Below are 16,135 nucleotides of genomic sequence, written 5' to 3'. Positions count from 1 at the left end.
AATGGTAATGGATATGTGTAGGATGGGATAAATGTTAAGCTGTAGTATTGCCCACGAGGATTCTCAAGCAGCACTGCTGCCACCTGCTGGAGAACAGAGAGACTGTAACACAGCAGCTAATGGCAAGCAAACACCAGCAACCTCAAAATGGTGCTGGGTTTCTGCTAAATGGTGTCTGAGCAAGTGCTTTACCTCGAAATGGCATTTGTCAAAATGCTTCTGCTCATTATGAATCTGCTCAGTAATGCATTTACTTTCAATAGCTATATTAAGTCAAGCGTAATAATGCTGTTTCTTGTGGCCTTAACACAGCGTTAATAGTGAAGTTGGGAATTTTACCCCTATCTTTATTTCTAACTTAGCTCATCTTTACTGGAAGACAAAGGCTCAATTTTAAGTTTTGTTTACAGAAAAGTGTGATTTGGATTCTGTAGTTCGAATAGGCGATCTGCTGTATATGATCTAATTCATGCTAAGCTAGTTGCTATTATTCTTAGAATTAGGAAAAGGTTTCTAATAGTCTTGCACAGTGAATTCTGTGCTACAAGAATCAGTTGCATTAGCATTAAATTATGTTCGTTTCATAGTTTATCGTGCTCTTAAAGTCAATAACTATTTAAAGACCAAAATACATTTCAACTATAATTTCATCACAAAAATTTAGCTGCTAAATGCTAAGCTACATTTGATATATTGGTGTTGTCTGATCATAAATATAGAGCATCAATGTAATCAGCTACGACACTGGATCCCCCATCCAACATGCATCATAAATGCAAAGGTGTCAGTATGGCAGAGGGGCTCCTGCGTCGTTTCGGCTCTACTGACTCACACTTCATAGCACCTTTCTTTCACATTGAGCCTTGCAGTCTTCAGTAGGAGATCCTGATTCTGTTTCCCTTCTTGTCTTGAACAACAGGTGAACAATGTGTGTTTGGAGGACGTGATGCACGAGGACGCCGTAGGGGCGCTGAAGAACACAGCCGAGGTGGTGTACCTCAGGGTGGCCAAGCCCAACAACCTGTTCCTGACCAACTCCTACAACCCCCCAGACCTCACCAGCAGTAAGCGCTTCACTGTGTGAAATAATAACAGCTTATTTTCATACTGGGATGCTAGCTTGCTGAAAATCAAACATTTGTCACAGAATGTGCTGCTCTTGATGCATTAACAAGAATGTAAAGCTACAAAAATGAGATGATGAGTCGAGTCAAATATCTTTTTAACTATTAAAAATGTCTGTGGGAGTTCTGTAAAATTTGTTTTTTTCCCCACTCAAAAACACAAACGTTTCCCTTGCCCTGAAGAGGCCTCTCGACGAGAGTGTGCCCTTGAAGCAAAGAAATCATATAATACTCTTTTTTCAATCGGCTTTCATGAGATGATTACAAAGATTTTTTTATCCAAAACATTAAAAAAGTATCACATTTCTTAAGCGCACTCCTTCTGAGCTGTATAAAGGTACTACACATCTCTGAACAACTCCTGCCTGATATAATAACTCTGGTTCTGTTATGTGTCTTTTCCAGCATATTCTCATATGGATACTGAACTCAGTCACCCCAGCTATCTTGGGTCAGATTACCCACAAGCCCTCACTCCCACCTCACCTAGTCGGTTTTCTCCCGTTTTGCATGGCATGATGGGAGATGATGACATCCCCAGGTAAGAAAGATCACTGCATAATGTTTTACAGTAGTAGGATAAGCTCTTTTACTGTTTGTAATACGGGTTTGTCTAGTGCACGATGTAATACCATGATTGTTTTATTGATAATCTCTAATCCATGTTTTTTCCAGGGATCCTCGCAGAGTTTTGATCCACAGAGGCTCCACAGGTTTGGGATTTAACATAGTTGGAGGAGAGGACGGAGAGGGAATCTTTATCTCTTTCATCCTCGCCGGAGGACCAGCTGACCTCAGCGGAGAGCTGCACAAGGGCGATCAGATCCTCAGCGTAAAGCCACTTTTATCTTCATAAAGTTGTCATACACACATTAATGCAGTGTATGGAGGCTACAGGTGATGTTTCAGTTATATTTGTTAATGCTGCCATGCTGTGTGTGTGTTTGTGCAGGTGAACGGCGTGGACCTGCGCATGGCCACACATGAACAGGCAGCGGCCGCCCTGAAGAACGCCGGACAGACGGTGACAATCATCGCTCAGTACAGACCTGATGGTAAAGATGGAAGTCTTACATAATCAGTGTGTAGTTAAAACTAAAGTTATCGAATTGATATCTAAGAAGTTTAAATTAGCATTTAAATTCAGCTGCAAATCCAAACAGAATAAACTCTACTATCTCTTACATCTACTCAGTGGCTCAGCCGCTGTCTGATTTTTACCACAAGTACTGTATGATATGGAATTAGAATTGAGAGAGCAAAAGTTAGATTGATGCATCCTTATCACTTGTAAGCAAACATATTGTGTTTTTATCTCTCTGTTTCAGAGTACAGCCGTTTTGAGGCCAAGATCCACGACTTGAGAGAACAGCTGATGAACAGCAGCATGGGCTCGGGGACCACGACGCTAAGGAGCAACCCAAAGAGAGGCTTCTACATCAGGTATCACACTTAAATTAGATTTAGTACAATTATTACAGATAAAACAGTGGCTCCAAGAGACTGCTTTTAGGTTAATGTATCTTTAGATGAGTCAATTACAGTATATTTTGATTAATTCTTTAGGGAATCAGTCTGTTGATGCTTTTTATTTCCTTGCTAACAAATCTTGATGTGCACACTTGCCAACATTTATTTAATCAAAACAAAATTCCCTTACCAGCAATTTGAAATCAGCCAGCTAACAAAAAAAACCCAGCTGTTTAAATAGCACAGAACAATACTGGATTACTCAGCATTTATAAAACAGAATTTCTTGTCATATTGACAAAATTTGAGCAAAGCCAGTCACCTACTAATGCAATGTTATGGTGCTAGCCGTTGTTTTTATGTTTATGAAGTAAATGCAAATCCTATAGAGCTAAAAAGTGGAGTCTTGAAAGCGAGAATGATTCATTTTCAACGGAGGGAATTAATTTAATAGAAAATAAATTAAGTGTACGGGTAAAAAACGCAGTTCTCCTCAAGACTGTGAAAGCAGCACTACTTCTATGCTCCTGTTTTAGCCTCAGGCAGGCCGATTTCAAATCTGTTGTCAAGAAACTATGTTTATACCTGAATTACCAGAGCAGTACTGCACCTCAAACAAGCTTTAGTTACATGGGTGAGAGAGTCTCTGAGGTTTTGTGAGAGGCAAGAACACGGAGATTGGTAGGATGAGGCCCTATACAAGAAACTATGATACATAAAATACAACAATGCATGATGGTAAATAACGCATTACAGATTGTACTGATTGCACTAGTGGAAGCAAGCTGTGTGAGTAACATGAAATTCCAATTCGTTCAAAATGGTCTGTTCATTCTCTCTGTTAAGCAAAGAATCGCAATTTGCAGATTCATGTGTATCCAGCAGATTCAAGACACTGACTTCGCATACAAGATATACCATCACCACCATTGCTTTAGTTTGTTTACTATGATTTACTCTAATGGTGCTAATTTACTGTTCATAATAAATGTCAGCACCCCACTGAGACTTCCTGAGCACGCTACATAAAATGTTGTAGTTCACAACTTCACCACATAGAGTTGCTGTAAAGCCTTCATATTCAAGCAAAGTATTTATCATGTGACAACTTACAGTTCAGCTACAGCCTGAACAAATTTCAGGCCAATTCTAAATAGCTGCTCATACTTAAATCACTTGAGTAAACACAGTGAGATAAACTCTTATGACTGTTGCAGATCTGTTTCAGTACCTTGAACAGCTCCTCTATGACAACAGCATACTAGTAATAGTAATCACAACAAATAATCAAACAAATCAGCCAAAAATACAAGATGCTGTGACTGTATAGTGTGAAGTTTTTCTAAATAATTTCATTAAGAGATATGTTCTAAATAATCATAATCTGTGCAGCAAACAAAAGAAAAAACTGCCTCAACGAGAGAACATTTAACACACCAAACAGAGAAAAGGGAACATGGGTCTTACCTTTTGAAGAACTTCTTACTTGATTTCCTTCGTTTAAGATCTACAAAGTCTTGACCAGGTCAAGGTGTGGCTCGATAGCCAGCACTGACAGAAAAATCAAGAGCCTGTTCTGGGTTATAATATTCCGTCTGGTTACATCCTTGAGGTGGGCCCAACTGCAACATGAGCTCCCGTTTCTCTTGCACAGGGCTCATGATGCGACAACAAAATATACGTCGGGAATGCTTGCCTTGGCTACTTATCCTTTTTGTAGTTTCCCTCCAAAACTCCCGCCATCTTCAAGGAGCTGCTGCCGTGTTTGTCCTGCGTCTTCTCTGACCCGAGTTCCTTCCCATAGTTATTTTGTCGATTAAAATTGTCGACAAAACCCAGATTTCTCTCAGCAATGTCTGCGGTTAGATAAATATACTGTATCCGCTTTTATATAGATGACCGTTACCTTCCCTCCAGTGGTAAGTGACTATGTCTTTAAACTAGCTTAACGGTAACTTAACAGCAGTTATGCTAGTTTAACGGTAACTTCACTGACGTCGAACGAAACCGGTTGTTCCGTTCCCCGGGTGAGGGTATTTGCCGCTGTTGCCTGGGTCCCAAAGACTGTCCCTGCTCCAGTGTTTGTTCCTCCACAATATACTTTAGTGTAACATACGGAGGCCCTATCGTTAACTCTTCTATCATGGTCCTTGATGGCTGAATGTCAGAAGCACCTGTTACAGGTATTCTGTGCTACACAAAAAGTTGCGCAAAAGATGAAAGCTAAAATTATAAGCTACTAGAGGGCAGGTGAACTTCTTAACGACGGTTCAGCAGTATTAAAGTTAGTGCAGGGGCTGTGAAAGGTAACAAAGACACGATAAACGCCAACTCAAAGCAGGTGCAGTCATAACACTTTTTAAACATAAATCCAAGATGGCGCGTGTTTCTTCTTCGTTTAGCGGCTGGACTCATCCTACACAGTGCTGCCGCTGTTTGCTGGAAGCAATAGTCCTATAATAGTAATGTGGCAGTATGCCCCCCACATGCTTTCTTAACTTTATAAAAGAAAAAGATTTGAAAATGTTTTTTAGACTACTGTAGTGTATAATAAAATATGGACATTACTCCTGTCTGGTTGCAACTATATGATAATTAACAAATACAAATTATTCAAAAATTCCTAATTAAGGTTAAAACTGTTTGTGCATTTATTTATTGGACATCTTCAACTTTCCAATTGGATTAAACTTAACAAAATGACACCTTCTGTTTGGCTGTGTCTTCTTATATATGTAACATACACTTAAAGAAGGCACTGTCAAAGTAATTACACTATGTGGTATATTATTTGGACTCTTATAAAATATAAGAAGACTAGTTATAATGATGTTATTGAAGTGGTTAAATCTGATCTTAAAGAGTTTTCCATTAACTGACTGATTTAAATCTTTCATTACTCAGGGCTCTTTTTGACTATGACAAGACTGCAGACTGTGGCTTCCTCAGTCAGGCTCTGGGCTTCAAGTTTGGGGATGTGCTGCATGTGTTGGACTGCGGCGATGAGGAGTGGTGGCAGGCCCGTAAGGTCAGCCCTCAAAACGAGGCTGAGGAGGTCGGTTTTATCCCGAGCAAGCACAGGTCAGACATGACACTGTGAGTGAGTTGGTGGGATGACTCATCCCTCATTTTATTTCAAAACTTTCTAAAGATCTTGATTAAGCTTTATACCATTGAAACTTGAATGTTCTTATGTCAAAATCTGTTTGTGTTCTTCCTCCTCTTCTCTATAGGGTGGAAAGAAAAGAGTGGTCTCGTGTTAGCACCAAAGAGAGGGTATGTTCCTTCAGAGCTGTTTGAAAGTGGCTGGTTCTGTCAAACTGCCTCCCAGTGTGTAAATCTCTGCCCTCTTTCTGTTTGCAGGACCATGGTCGGGACAGCCTGGGCACTCAGGGTAATTAGTATGAAGCATAAATGCTCTGTGTATTGACTCTGCAGGCTGACATTTACACATGTTACTGACTTTTGCTGATTAGAGTTAACACTGTAGTAATTGGCATTGACACAGCAGCACAGGAACATAATTTGCAGCCACGCACAAACTTATCTCATTTACATAGACTTCATGTAAATGTTTATATATGTACATAGTAACCAGACACCCTCTGTGGGATCCTGCTTTGTGTATTCATGACAAGATTAATAGCTCAATTGAGGGTGCAAGTAGCAGCGCCTTTTGCAAATGTGTTGACTGGCAATGTCTGCAGCCGCAGAGCAGCTCCTTCACTACCTTTAACCTCACCACCAGTTTGTGGACATCACACAGACTGCCAAATATAAACACATAAAGTCTTAATGACATTTCTGCTGGACTGTAGTCCAACGCAGAATTCATCACCTCCAACAGAGTCATGTGTTTGTCCTTTACAATAAAATCTGATGTATTAGCCGCAGTATTTAAGATATAGATATACTATTTCTTCTTCCCAATACCGATTCTGATATCCAGGCTTGAGCATTGCCAGATAATAAGTACCTCTCCAATACCAGGGTGATAAACATTTATACATATATACAAGGGCACAGCTAAAAATAATACTGCTTTATTTTGTGTTTTTACTAGCCTCATAATCCTAACTTTATAGCTCCTGTGAGGAGTTTTTGGCTGGTTATGAAACAGACCGAAATGAATTCTGATGACTCTATATGAGTAACAAAAGCAAACCAGACCATCAGCGACAAGATTGATTATTTCTATATAGTTATTTTGAATGCCTGAAACCGCTGGCGGGGGGTAGGTGTTTGTTTACATTTGTTACTTTTCTTACATTTTCCAGAGCAAACATTTAAAGTGAGTGATACATATGACTGTTAAAGAAAGCAGGATACGATTTTTTGTTAAAAACCACCACTTAAAGGTATAATAAGTAGGTTTTTGTCAACAACACATTCAAACTGGGCCCCTCCTCCTGGGCTCTTCGTCACCAAGTTCACTCTCACTCTCTCATGCGAGAATACACCCACCCCGCCAAGCTAACACCGACAGCATCACAGTTACCTTTGTGCTAGCAGGCTAACCGCCGGTTAGCTTGTCCTACCCGGTTTGAGGCAACTACCTGTCCTGCAGAAAGAAGGCCAACTCTTCACCCTCTGAATGGGGCCCAGTTGCTAATTTGAACCACTCCCACACACACCTATACGCTGTGATTGGCTCAGGGAACCACAACAGTGCCCCTCCTGAAAAAGTCCCGTGCAAAGCAAAACAACAGAATAGATGCAGAGGGAAGGGTCTCACAAGGGTCTGCACACACTCACCAACACACATGTATAGAGGCCCATAAATGATGATTTATATTATATTTGTAAAAGTCTATATTTTATTTATCTTGGAAAATCCTTCTTATTATACCTTTAAGCATGTACAGGACAAAATCAGCAAAGAGATAAGAGGTACGGCTTTGTCCACAGGGGCGCCAAAATCAACACAAAACAAAAGTTCCTCACAGGTGCTTCAAATAAATAAAACACACTGTAAACATGGAAATACGCTGATTGCTAACATATTGCTAGCTATCATTCGTGCCGCCAGTACTGCACTGTTGTTGTTTGTTATTGTCAATTGAAACCAATTTGTTTCTGCCACTTTAATAAAGCAGTTGCTATTAGCCATAATATACGTTATTGTTCCTTAGGCTACTGTTTTAAATAAGTAGAAACAAGTTGATTTGACTGTAAGTGATACCCGTTGAAGCATTTTAGGCTGTATTGTTTGCATTTCCAATATTGTTATCGGTATCGAAACAACTCCAATCTTAAAATTCATCACATTTATATCACAAATCCACACAAACGTGCAGAACCTTAAAGCTTTGTTTTTTTTCTCAGTGTAAAAAGAAACTTGGCTGAATGTGTTTATATTCTGTCAACAGGGAGAGATAAAACCTCACACAGTTATGAGACCGTCACCCAAGTGGAAGGTAAGGTTATAAAATCTCATATTCAATTTCATTTTCTTTTTATTTCCCCTCTCTGAATGCTCTTTTTCTTTCTCTTCAGTTCATTATGCGAGGCCCATCATCATTCTGGGTCCCGTCAAAGACAGGATAAATGATGACCTGTTGTCTGAGTTCCCTGATAAGTTTGGATCTTGTGTTCCACGTAAGTAATTACGCTGTCAGTCACAGAGCGTCTCTGGTTTTCATTTGATGTCACCGCTTCCACCTGCAGCCATTTTAGGTTGATGTGTGCATAATACAGCCCTCCCAGGGAAGTAATTGCTTAGATTTTAAGATTCAAAGTGCTGCGTGAGTGTCTGTGCTCCTTTTATTGTTTCCTTCTTCTCCTGACAGACACCACGCGGCCCAAGAGGGAGTATGAGGTGGATGGGCGGGACTATCACTTTGTGTCGTCACGGGAACAGATGGAGAAGGACATTCAGAGCCATCGGTTCATCGAGGCGGGGCAGTATAACAGTCACCTGTATGGCACCAGTGTCCAGAGTGTCCGCGAGGTGGCTGAGCAGGTACGTAGCAACATGTTGTACCAGGAAATAAGAACTTCTAGCGATGATATTATTCTTGAAATTATTCTTTTTAGTAATTGGCTTCACTTCACTTCCGTAATAAGTCATTATTTGTACTGGAATTATAAGACCAGTCAAAAGAGAGGTAGCTGGATCCTCTCATGGCTAGTTGGCTAATTGACTGGCACCTTTTAAAACAGAATTGACAAGATAAAAGCATAAAAGAAGATTATGGAAATAATAAACCAAAGTAGAGTATATGATAAGATATTAAAATATTACATTTAATTAAGTCACAGCTCATTTAAAAAGTGTGTTTTTGAAAGAGAATTAATAGAGGACAAAGATAAAGCACCTATATCCCTCAGGCTACCTTTGGATTGAACAATCATTAATATACTAATAGAAGAATTGTCACTAAATTAACAGTTTGTATCTATTAATCATCATTTTCCTTTCCTGCATGTGTGCACGAGCAGCAGGGGAAACACTGCATCCTGGATGTGTCAGCCAATGCTGTGCGCAGACTACAAGCAGCTCAGCTGCATCCCATCGCCATCTTTGTCCGGCCCAAGTCCCTGGAGAATGTCCTGTAAGTACTGCAAAAGCTCTTTGTACAGTTTGCTTTGTTGACAGACTGTGAATGTGCTGATCTACATTATGTGATGATTTTGTGTGTGATGTTGACAGAGAGATTAACACTCGCCTGACGGAGGAGCAGGCCAGGAAAGGGATGGACCGAGCTCTCAAACTAGAACAGGACTTTCTAGAGTGTTTCTCAGGTAAGAGCGGAGAGGTGGTGTTTATATATGACATATGGTAAACGCAAGCTGAGACAGTTACTCATAATCTCTTCTGATATGGATTCATTACCATAAAAAACCGGCATCCTCATAAAACTGTTATGCTCACAAGACTTTGGTGACAACAGGTTGTCCATATGTTCAGCGTATCGCTTGTGCTTGTGTGCACACTTTAAATATGTGTATTTCACATCATCGCTTTTCTATTTTTTATAGTTTAAGTGGCAACAAATGGAAAAGATCAAAACCAGGCCTCCTCCACAAAGACAAACTAAACTTTTCCATGTTCTTGTTTGAGCAGCATTAGTGAAATGAGAAAAGGGAATGCCTTCTGGGAGGACTCGGGGCATTTTAACATTTAAGAGACACATTTAGGGCAAATCTCAGCAGTCGACTGAATATGAATGTTTGGTTTCCTCACAAATGCAGCGGCTTCTACAATTTATAACAAATGGGGAACAGCTGTCATATGTGACATTTTAGCAACCGCTGAGAGAATAAGTGTGAGGCTGAATAAATATGTGGGCGACTTTGCCGAAAAAACATACATAATGGATGGATCTGCCTTTTGTTAACACTGTGATTCACACAATATTGGGAAAAGTATGTAGATCATTAAATTGGATTCATAATTGATTAATCCTCACGTTTAGTTAAAAATAAACTCCTTTCATCCGTCTCTCCGTTTCTTTTCCTCTCTTTTCTTTTTTCTTTCCACTGTCTGCCATTTTTCATTCATCCCTCGTCGTTTTCTCGTTGTTCTCTCTCACCCATCCTGTGTCCCGCTGCAGCTGTCGTGGAAGGGGACAGCTTTGAAGAGGTCTATCACAAAGTAAAGACAGTGATCGAGGAGCAATCAGGGCCTTACATCTGGATCCCCACTCGGGAGAGGCTGTGATGCTGCACCCGCCCGACCGCCCCCCCTCCCTCCCCCCCCTTTCCTCCTTCACGACCACCGATCGACACCGCCCTTCGCCCTCACAGCCGAGCCAGCCTCGCCTGCCTGTCTGTCCTCCAGCAAAGTCAGTGCTTAGGCAATCACTGAGAATGACACAGAGAGACAAATGCATACTGAGACAAACACAGAGACAAACACAGGAAGGCAAAGACGGATTCCAAAACAGAGACTCTGAGACAGATGTGAACGCAGTAATTAGACGGAAAGAGACTGAGAGAAAGACTTAATTAATGTTCCACTTTAACGAGGCAGGATTGAGTGTTTGGGCCCTGTTCACACTTGTTATTAAAATGCATCTTGGCTACGAGAGGACAGCTTTAAATACAGCTGTGATGCATCCAAACTGGGGACGCAAATGTCCTAAACACAGCAGATTTCGTGCTGCCAAACAACTTCGTGTTTACTTGCTTTTTATCAGTTTAATCACCCAACAGATAAAATCGAACTGAAGCCAATCACAAGCTCATATTTGAAGGATACACGATGCATTCTGATGCCAGGTGTGAACCGCAGTCCGCCTCACCTGGATCTCCACACAGCCTTGATATATCTAATACCTTAACAGGGCTGGAAAGAGGTTAAGTCTCACTTCCCTCTTGAACGCCTCCAACCACCTATGTCTGAGACGGAGGTGCCCCCAGAAGACTCTGGCCCCTCTTTTTATATCACCTCCAGGCTTCCTCTCCTCCTCCTCCTCCTGTCAGCGCTGCCTTGTTTCAGGACGGGAAAGGAGGAAGACCGAGAACGGGGCAGCCACATCCTGCTGAGTCCCTCTCGACGCGGAGTCTTTTCTCGGCAGTGAGTCCTTTATTTTCTCGTGAATCTCTTCTCGGTTCTGAGTGAGAGCACCTCAGCGACCAAGACTGACGTTTGCTCACACATGTTGAATATCGCGAGGCATTATTTAAAGGCAGTTCAAATAATTATAATGATAAAAACTCATATGCTGAATTTGTGCATGCATCCTCAAAGACAATGGAGACAGGAGTGAAAACGATGGAAAATCAGACAAAAAAAAAAGAAGAAAAAGAAAGGCGAGTCGTAGGGTGAGTTCTCCTCCTCCACCTCCTTATGGTGGAGGAGTTTTTTTTAGCATGAAGGAAGAATAAAAGAGAGACACGGTCATGAGAAATGGTCATGAGAGGCCGGTCCTGAGCGCAGTACATGCTCTAACCTTTGCCTCTGCTCTCTTATGCACACACACTCACGCACCCACACACTCTCACACCCATCCACACACACACACACACACACACATATATATGTAGAGTTGTAACCTCAGCTGTAACCTAGCACACTCCTCCACAGGAGGGAGGGGGGGGGGACTGGCTGTTCTGAGCTGCTCGTCAGAATCCAGGATGAATGTTATCTCTCTAGGCACAAACAGCAGAACTCACCCGTCACTCTTCCAAAAGATCCCTCAGCCGCAGACGTACACACTGTTTCCAGTGGCCGCAGTAAAAAAAAGCCATGGCGTGTGTGTATGTGTCTGTGTGTGCTTGCGTGTCTGGTGTGTGTATGTGCGCGTGGGTCTCTCGTGTGTGTGTGCATATGCGTGGGAACTCCTCTGTGTGGGAGGAATAGGTCTTCTTTTATTCTCTCTCTTCCACTTTTTCTCTGCTTCTTTCTCCCTCTTGTGTCCACACCAATTAAAGCTAAGTCATGTTTAACAAATAAATGGCCTATATATATACATATAAATATAAATATGAATATAAATATATATATATCTTTTTTATGACAATTTCTAACGGGACTAAGTCTGTAAAAATCAACATCTCCAAACAATATTCCATTGATTCCTTTGGGTAATATTGCAGTTTGGTTGTTGAATTTACTCACGCTCCCATTTTATTGTTGTAAAAACGCAGCGAGAAGCTCCACAGAAATAACTGCAGCGTTCACGTCGATGTAAAGCAGACCTCACAGCTTTTGAACTGACATATTTGACATGTTCTCGTGTACGTTGAAATGAAACACATGTACAATAACAGCTGTGTGTGTGTGTGTGTGTGTCTGTGTGACTGTGCTGCTTGCGTGTGTGCGTGTGAAAAGAAAGTATGAACTATAAATGATACTATATGAGAATATCTATCCTTTATAACATCCACTGGTGGTTATAATGTATAATACATAAATGGGTTGTGTGCGTATGTGTGCGTGCCAGAGCGAGAGAGTGAGACGCACATGTGGAGACGTTGTGCAATACTGCTATGATGTTATGCAATGAAGATGGTTTTACGTGTGTGTCGAAGATTAAAACAGTATTTATAAAGTTTGCACTGACGGCATTATATGCTACAGGTATCAGCAGGATAAAGTGATGAGCTAAAGCAAATGGACTCCCAATGGTTTTACGAGCATGTGTTTGTATTTACTTATAATTTGTTCTGAATTATAAGAGTGAAGGTGGAAGTATCGATGGAAGTGACCATTCATAATTATCGTTTGTTTATTTTTCGCTCACCTGCTTCTCTCGGCTCAAGGTGGAAAAGCTCGTGAATGACAAGTATGGATTTCTGTTTTTATTATTTATTTAGAGCTGTCACCGGTTCCATCTCAAGTCTGTATATTTTTGTATTTTTTCCACATTGAGAGAGCTCTTGGGTCTCGGCCAGGAATGCTGTAAATATAAATGATGGCGTGTTGGAGTGCTGCGCGGCTTTAGATTGAGCCGCGCACGCTGCTGAAATGATGCGAGTACAGAATCCATCAGAGCCACAGCCCAGTTTAACTGCTCAAACACACAATCAATATCTGCACACACACACACACACACACACACACAAATATATCAGCACATCCATTGACATTCACACATGGAGAGAATCACAGAAACAACACATGACAACACATCCATGAATGGAGTAATATGTTTTCAATTTCTTTCTTTGAGGGTTCAATGTATTTCTTAATATCTCTCTCTCTCTCAGCCATCCGTATCATAGTGTGATATTCCTTATAAAATATATGAATTTTTACAGAAAAGACTGATTACAAAGTTACAACAGAGTCAACTGATGCAGAAAAATATATTTAACAATGACAATATCAAGCAAAATAAAATGTTCCAGTTCAGTGAAGCGCTTGTTGTAAATTAGCTATAAAATAATAAAATGAATTTAAAAATGCTTTCTGAAAATGGTCTCGACCGCCTTGTTTTTGTGTTTGTCTGCATTGATGACTTGCTGCCTCTCAGATCCACAGGTGATGGCTGCAAAGAAGCATCAGTCTGACCATGAGAGGGCACTCTTTCTCCATGTTCGGCTGCTTATACAATCTCCTCCGAGCTGCGTTTGCACTCACTCGGTCTGGCTCTGATTTGCCGGTGGCTCCTCCACCTCCCCCTCTCTCTCATCAGGGGAACCATTTTCTCTTTAGAAAAGCACACAGAGAGGACCCTCTCCTTTTATGTATGTAAAGCTAAAGCATGTGAACACGCAGACAGTCCACACCTTGTATGTGGCTATCCCTGAGCTTGTTGCACATTTGCTTCATCTTTACTGTTTTCAGAGGCTGAATCTCTGATTCAAATGTAAACAAGGTGAACAAAGATCTCTACCAAAACACAAAACAGAAGATTTGACCAGATTTTATAAGTAACCCAAAGAGTTTTTGTGTCTGTATTCACTTCTATCTTTTATTATAATTACATAATGCTCCTTTAAAATGACTCTTAAACACTAAAAAGGCTATGGAGATCCCATGGCATGAGTAAGGGATAATGTAAAATGAGCAGGTTGTTATCCGGATTGTGTGATTAGAGCTGCATCCCTAGCAACGGTCTGTTCTTCATAACAACGGTCTGTTATCGAGAAATAACAGACCTTGGAATGCTGTTACTAACCAATCAGAATCAAGTATTTATCACTGTCATGTAATAAAAAGAAGTTAAGTTCTGAGATCTGCTGTTTCTCGATAACAGACTGTTGTTATGAAGAACAGACCGTTGCTAGGGATGCAGCTGTAATCACACAATCCGGATAACAACCTGCTCACTATACATTACCCTTTACTTATGGTGCGTTCCATTTGTACTCGGAAGTCGGAATTTCCGAGTTCCCAGTCGGAAATTACAACTGGAATGCCCTGTGAGGATGGATTTGCAACCCCGACCTCATAATCAAAGATGGCTGCTCCATGCATCGACAGTAAATGAAAGCTGTAGTATTTGCTGTTTTTTTAATCACTTCTGTCTTGTGTCTCATTAAATCAGTCGTACACACAGTACTGTCCAATTTCTATCTCTGGACATGTTGCGGACCTCATATTTTCTCTGTAGTTGTCTGTATTCCGAGAGAGCAACTGTTTTACTGGAGGAGTCCATATCTTGGTTTTCCAACTTGTTGTACTGGAACGCAGTCATCTCGGGTGTGACGTCATTCCTAGTTCCGAATTCCGACTTTCATTACAGACTCAAGATTTGCCTCCAATTTTGAGTATAATCCCAGATTTTCCCAACATGTATCCATAAATCTAAAGCAGACACGAGAAGCATAAAAACTTGGGTTCAATATTCCACTCTGTGCTCACATCATGAAGCCCCTGAACACGCTCAGGCAGTGTGGAATACGATTATTTCCCAACCTTACGCTTGTTTAAGCTGACAAAAGTGAATGTGTACTTTAGAGGGATTAAAATATTCATCTTCTTATCATTTTTTACTCTGTCATGTTTTCAAGGTTGCAGGGGATGATGTTTTCACTCCTAGGAAACATCAATCACCTGATTGAGCAAAGCCAGGCCTCTGCTGTTTTATACTGAGAAAAGGGTTTTAAATGGGGGAGGGGAGAATATCCACAGAAGGTCATAAACAAGATTTAAACCTGCAAACTGGTATGAACCTAAGACCTTACAGCCTTCAGGTTACCCCGCTCCACATGTTTCTGTTATCCTCCTGCCAGACGTTAACAGGTGTCTACTCCATTCAGAGTGTTTAATGTCTCCACCCCCGAGCTGGTGGAAGAATGCACAGTTGGATCCTAGAACGAGACAGATGCCCGACAGATGGATTATTGTAAAACTCGCCAGAATAATGTGGTTACTTCAAAATTAGAACTCCAAATTTCCTCCTAATTAAGCAATGAATTTAACTCACGCTTTAATCATTCGAGTGATTCATGTTTTGAAAACAATCCATTGCAAGAACCCAGTCCCGCTGCCAGGCCGGACAGTCATTTTAAACTAAGCGGGAATGAGAAACAAATGCTTCCAAATGGAATAATTAAATCAAGCCAGTGATTAAAGCAAATCTCACTCCAAACACGGTGACAGGAGGAAGCTGGCGCAGTGAAAATTAGCAGGATGATTGTCAAACAGTTCAATCTCACAACTCTTAGTGGGATCAAGGTGCCCTATTACTGTATCACCAGTGATTATCTGCAGCCTGTTTCACAATAGGCTGATAATGGAGTCATACCTCTTTGTGCCTGCTGCTGGGGTCCAGAGCTGCAGTGGCAGGGCTGCATTTAGATGAAAGGAGAACTCACACTTGTGTCCGCTGAAAGAAGACTCAGTCAGAATTATCTCAGAGCCTCAAAACTTCTCATATGATTCTGCAAGAGAAACCATTAAAGCATGTCATTTCAGCACAAGCCAATACTGACCAGAAGGCACAGCAGCTCAGGTGTTTGAAGCTTCAGTCGTCCCTGAACCTTCACTTTTACACACAAACTGCCATCCACACCTCAGACTCTAAGATTATAACATAAAAGGCTGCAGGCGTCTGAAAAGAGGTGCATGTGTGGTGGTTCACAGGAATGAAGGCAGTAAATAGTTAATGACATTTACCAATGATTCCCAAACTGAGGTCTGCGGC

At 41.1% G+C, this 16,135-nt stretch overlaps 1 protein-coding gene across 6 annotated transcripts in view; it reads left to right on the top strand.

The window, feature by feature from the left end:
* LOC138603684 (disks large homolog 4-like) overlaps window positions 1-13,158 on the top strand; it is a 64,640-nt gene extending 51,482 nt beyond the window's left edge. For all 6 annotated transcript variants that reach the window (XM_069675569.1, XM_069675594.1, XM_069675577.1 and 3 more), the window contains 14 exons: window positions 920-1,064; window positions 1,530-1,665; window positions 1,800-1,956; window positions 2,077-2,179; window positions 2,453-2,567; window positions 5,499-5,690; window positions 5,828-5,870; window positions 5,958-5,988; window positions 7,964-8,011; window positions 8,091-8,192; window positions 8,384-8,556; window positions 9,036-9,148; window positions 9,247-9,338; window positions 10,151-13,158. In XM_069675569.1, coding sequence (XP_069531670.1) covers window positions 920-1,064; window positions 1,530-1,665; window positions 1,800-1,956; window positions 2,077-2,179; window positions 2,453-2,567; window positions 5,499-5,690; window positions 5,828-5,870; window positions 5,958-5,988; window positions 7,964-8,011; window positions 8,091-8,192; window positions 8,384-8,556; window positions 9,036-9,148; window positions 9,247-9,338; window positions 10,151-10,257 — 1,557 coding nt within the window. In that variant the 3' untranslated portion in view covers window positions 10,258-13,158. The remainder of the gene's footprint in view (window positions 1-919; window positions 1,065-1,529; window positions 1,666-1,799; window positions 1,957-2,076; window positions 2,180-2,452; window positions 2,568-5,498; window positions 5,691-5,827; window positions 5,871-5,957; window positions 5,989-7,963; window positions 8,012-8,090; window positions 8,193-8,383; window positions 8,557-9,035; window positions 9,149-9,246; window positions 9,339-10,150) is intronic.
* The last annotated feature ends 2,977 nt before the right edge of the window (window positions 13,159-16,135 follow it).

The sequence above is a fragment of the Semicossyphus pulcher genome, unplaced genomic scaffold, assembly GCF_022749685.1.
Source record: "Semicossyphus pulcher isolate SPU_LCO1_2020_fin unplaced genomic scaffold, fSemPul1.0.p SCAF_10, whole genome shotgun sequence".
Lineage (NCBI taxonomy): Eukaryota > Metazoa > Chordata > Actinopteri > Labriformes > Labridae > Semicossyphus > Semicossyphus pulcher.
This window is presented reverse-complemented; position numbering and strand designations above follow the sequence as displayed.